We start from the raw sequence: 4335 nt of genomic DNA on the forward strand, positions 1-4335 counted from the left end.
AGGCCAAAGGAGCAAAAAGTAGAAATCGATTACACTGTCTACATTGAATCCTGCACTGCTGCTAGTTTCTCTAATGGTGATAAGAACAACTCTGGTACACTGGATGCTCATAAGAGGCTCTGTGCAGGACTTGATAAAGCTAAAGGTGCAGTTGGTAACAACACTCGCTATGTGACATGGTTTGGAGCATACACTGCAGCAAGAGCTGCAATTGCATCAGATACATACAGTAAGATGAGGACTGGGATAGGAAGCAAATCTCTCACATATTACAACGATGGTCCAGCTTGCAAGTCCAACTGGATAGCATACACGTATAAATCATATTCTCAAACAGTGGTGTATCTTTGCCAATTGTTCTATGATGATCCAACAGCCTGCAGGGGTACCGCCTACACTAAAGAAGGTACATTGATTCATGAATGGGCTCATGCTCTGGCTGCCCGTGATGATGTTGTTTATGGTGCCAGTAATTGCAAGAACCTGGCTAAAAGTAATCCTGATAGTGCCTTGAAAAATGCTGATTCCTATACCTACTTCTATTGTGAGGGTCGATAAGGAGCTCATCAGCTAAAAGCCAAGAACTTTAGGACTCATGCAACACTATAGGACATGCACAGTTTATTTTTGCTGCTTTAGGCCTCTTTTTGCTTACATGTAATATTACATTTTTGATTAATTAATATTATTCTTGGCTTATCATTAATAAAATATAATAAAATGAAAAAAGATTCTGATGGAGAAGATTGAGAGAAAGATCATAGTATCGTCATAATTTCATTAACCTGTTAGTAGTACTGCATCATTGATTAGAGTAATATGTAATGAGTATTAGCTATTAGTAGTTCTGTGATTGAGCATACTCAAAATGACCCATTTTATATTGGAAAATAAAATCCTCCACATGAATTGTTGGGCAAAGCCCTTTTATTACAAGACTCTCAGTCACGCCCTGTTTGGTCCCTCTGTCAGCTGTGTGCACATTTACATACTTCACCTCTATTTATGTGTAATATCGTATTTATGCATCAGCCATGCAATAGAAATTCATTTCATTTTTAAAATTTAAAGTGGGAGTGTTCTAAAAAGAATAAAATGATGATCAACACAGTTAGTAGGAGCAGGCCAGAAGTCATGATATGGTAGAGACTCTGCTTTTCCAGAATGCAGCTACAGTACCGTATAGCGGGAAATTTTCGAGGATAACAAATTTCGCAAATTTCACAAATTTTTTCATGATTCGCGAAATTAAAATTCTTTGAAAATCAATTTAATACGATACAAGATGGCAGATTAGTGAAAATTCGTGAAAATTAATTCCGCAAACTTCTGGATATGGGTCATTCACGAAATTTATTATCCTCGAAAAAAAACCTGCAATACGGTATCTACATGTAGGAGGTGGAGCCTCTCAGTCTTTTACATTCTTTCTAGTACATGTATATACACACGCAATTATTAAATGATCATATTATTAGTGATCCTGCAAGCCACGCCTCCAGGTGACAGATAATTAATACAAATGAATAATTTAATGAGTAATACTCAATAATTTGGTGGAGTAAAATTTTGGCAAAAATGAGGTCCAATCATCAAAATTTTAGCCTCCAATTTGATAGGACATGCACAAAGATGTAGTTAAAATTTTAACCTCCAAACCTCTTTTAGAGTCAATTCATCATCCAAATGCAATACTTCAATAAGTGCAAAAATGTATTAAAAATTAACCCCACTTTACTTACTGTTAAATCATAGCGTAGTGACAGTGATTCTCCTCCCTGATCAGCGAGGTCATAGATCAGTTTTGAGTCTTCCCCGTATTTACCAGTGAGGGTTTCCTTAAGTTCAAAGACCGGAGTACTCAGAGTGACGGCTCCGTGACGTTTGAAACAATTAGTGATGGTGTTAAAAACCTTTTCTCTTATTGACATTTGAAACGGATCATAATCACGAGTACCCTGATAAATGGAATTGATTTACAAACCTCATAATACCACTGATAGTGATATCAAATAAGAAAGAATTCTCTATTTTCATTACATTTTCTGATGCATATACATGTACTTATGTTGTGTAGAAAGTTTGAACTAAATCCAATTAAAATTGAATTTTTAGGAATTTTTAAATTTACTCAAAAATCAGATAAAAGTCCCTGTACTATAGTACAGGGTCATTGGCCAAATTTTACCAAAAATGGAAAGGTGAGAATTCTCCATTTTTATTACATTTTCTGATGCATATACATGTATTTATGCTGCGTAGAAAGTTTGAACTAAATCCAATTAAAATTGAATTTTTAGGAATTTTTAAATTTACTCAAAAATCAGACAAAAGTCCCTGTACTATAGTACAGGGACTGTGGCCAAATTTTATCAAAAATGGAAAGGTGAGAATTCTCCATTTTTATTACATTTTCTGATGTATATACATGTACTTATGTTGTGTAGAAAGTTTGAACTAAATCTGATCGAAATTGAATTTTAAGGAATTTTTTAATTTACTCAAAAATCAGACAAAAGTCCCTGTACTATAGTACAGGGACTGTGGCCAAATTTTATCAAAAATGGAAAGGTGAGAATTCTCCATTTTTATTACATTTTCTGATGTATATACATGTACTTATGTTGTGTAGAAAGTTTGAACTAAATCTGATCGAAATCGAATTTTAAGGAATTTTTTAATTTACTCAAAAATCAGGCAAAAGTCCCTGTACTATAGTACAGGGTCATTGGCCAAATTTTACCAAAAATGTGAAAAGGTGAGAATTCTCTATTTTTGTAACTACTAACATGTGTCTATTTATTTAATTATCAATTAGTACCACGCCCATAATTATTTATTAATTATTAATTACTTTTGGACACTTCAGTACAAACTGATGTGCTGACTCATCATTTGAAGTCGTTAAACTTTTTTTCAAAGTCCGTAATTTTTCAATTGCCTCATCTAACTATAAATAAATAAAAATAAATAATAATAACAATAAAATTCTAATTAATTTCACCCTTTTAATATTCACTCTACTCCCCCTCCACATGACAAGCATCACGTGACACCAATGGAGTGTTCTGATTGGTCAGTGTGTAAAAGGGTGTGACTTACAAGTTCTTTGCTGGCTCCTTCTTTTCTCAGTTTCTTTACATTTTCTTCAGCTGCTTTGACCTCCTCTTGTGTTACTTTTTTAGCCGCTGGCTCCGCCATTAGTCCTGAGATAGGAGTTTTGGTTTTTGGCCCTTGACAATGATACACGTGGGTGGGTGGGGTTGTTATTGTGACGATGATGACGCATGATTTACCTGTGACGTAGGCTGTACACTGGCTATCCGCTACTCGACTGAGACTATTTGTATCATAGTAACTGCTCAAAAAAAGCACTAGCTGACACTGCAATAATAAGCACATTTGCATGCATGCAGAGCAAAACTAAGTCATCCATTAATGATAATGATACATAACTGACATGATGCCTTGTTGCTGTCTATTCAGAGGAGGGCTGAGAGGACTGAAACTAGTTCTACTAAGTATCATAAGAAATAATAAACATCTGTGGCATAAGTACAAAATCAAATGAGGAAATTTATAAATACTACATGTTTTACAATCTTAGACTAGAAAAACTAAGCAGCATAAATTTTATAGTTTAATAGCAAAAAATCTGTTCACAGCAGTACTTATACTGGATCATTTAGGTTCTCTTTATCTTCTGGCTTCTTTCTTCTGAGGCGAAGATATTTAAAGCAAAGAACAATATCAGATACCGTAAATAATAATAGCTGAAGTCCAAGTATTAAACCACATGTAACAATTTCAACTGTGCTGATCAGAGTAGTGTACTTAAACATGCCTAAGCAGATCCCACCAGCTATCAAACCCACACTAACTGAACAAGCAAATGAATAGCAAAGCATCAACGATAAGCAGCAACAAGTGTTCCATTTCTTTTTTTTGACAGCTCTCCTTGTTCCTCCTTGTTCTGTTTGTCCCTCAGCTGGTTCTGTTTCTTCCTCAGTTGGTATCTCTTGATTATTCTGATCAGTTGCTTCTCGTTTCTCTCTTAGTTTGATTGATATCCATGTCATGATAGCTGAAAATATCCATGAAAATGCCAGTGTACCAGTAGCTTGACCCATTGATTTCCCAATGTTAAAGTTTACTGTAAAGCACACTACTTTATCCTCTAGTATCAGTGCTTCCTCTGGTGTAACTTGTACGAATGAGTCATTATTTGCAAAAAAGCAATCGAAGGTATCATAAGGATTGTACTTGAAGGATATATCAGTGAAGGAGGATGCAAATATATATGTAGCAAGGAAAATGACTAATAATACTGTGACA

At 34.8% G+C, this 4335-nt stretch overlaps 2 protein-coding genes across 2 annotated transcripts in view; one reads left to right on the forward strand and one right to left on the reverse strand.

Moving 5' to 3' along the window:
• Positions 1-631, forward strand: part of LOC105313500 (extracellular protease-like) — a 4120-nt gene extending 3489 nt beyond the window's left edge. Inside the window, exon 2 of the mRNA XM_019999078.1 lies at positions 560-631. The gene's annotated coding sequence lies outside the window, so the exon portion shown is untranslated. The remainder of the gene's footprint in view (positions 1-559) is intronic.
• The window catches only part of LOC100639951 (histidine--tRNA ligase, cytoplasmic-like), a 16176-nt gene extending 12903 nt beyond the window's left edge, over positions 1-3273 (reverse strand). Inside the window, exons 1-3 of the mRNA XM_019999080.1 lie at positions 3103-3273; positions 2855-2950; positions 1743-1958 (exon numbers count right to left, since the gene is read on the reverse strand). Of these exons, the coding sequence (XP_019854639.1) occupies positions 1743-1958; positions 2855-2950; positions 3103-3201 (411 nt within the window). The 5' untranslated portion in view covers positions 3202-3273. The remainder of the gene's footprint in view (positions 1-1742; positions 1959-2854; positions 2951-3102) is intronic.
• Positions 3274-4335: the final 1062 nt, after the last annotated feature.

The sequence above is a fragment of the Amphimedon queenslandica genome, unplaced genomic scaffold (assembly GCF_000090795.2).
Source record: "Amphimedon queenslandica unplaced genomic scaffold, v1.1 AMPQUscaffold_13290, whole genome shotgun sequence".
NCBI classification, from domain to species: Eukaryota; Metazoa; Porifera; class Demospongiae; order Haplosclerida; family Niphatidae; genus Amphimedon; species Amphimedon queenslandica.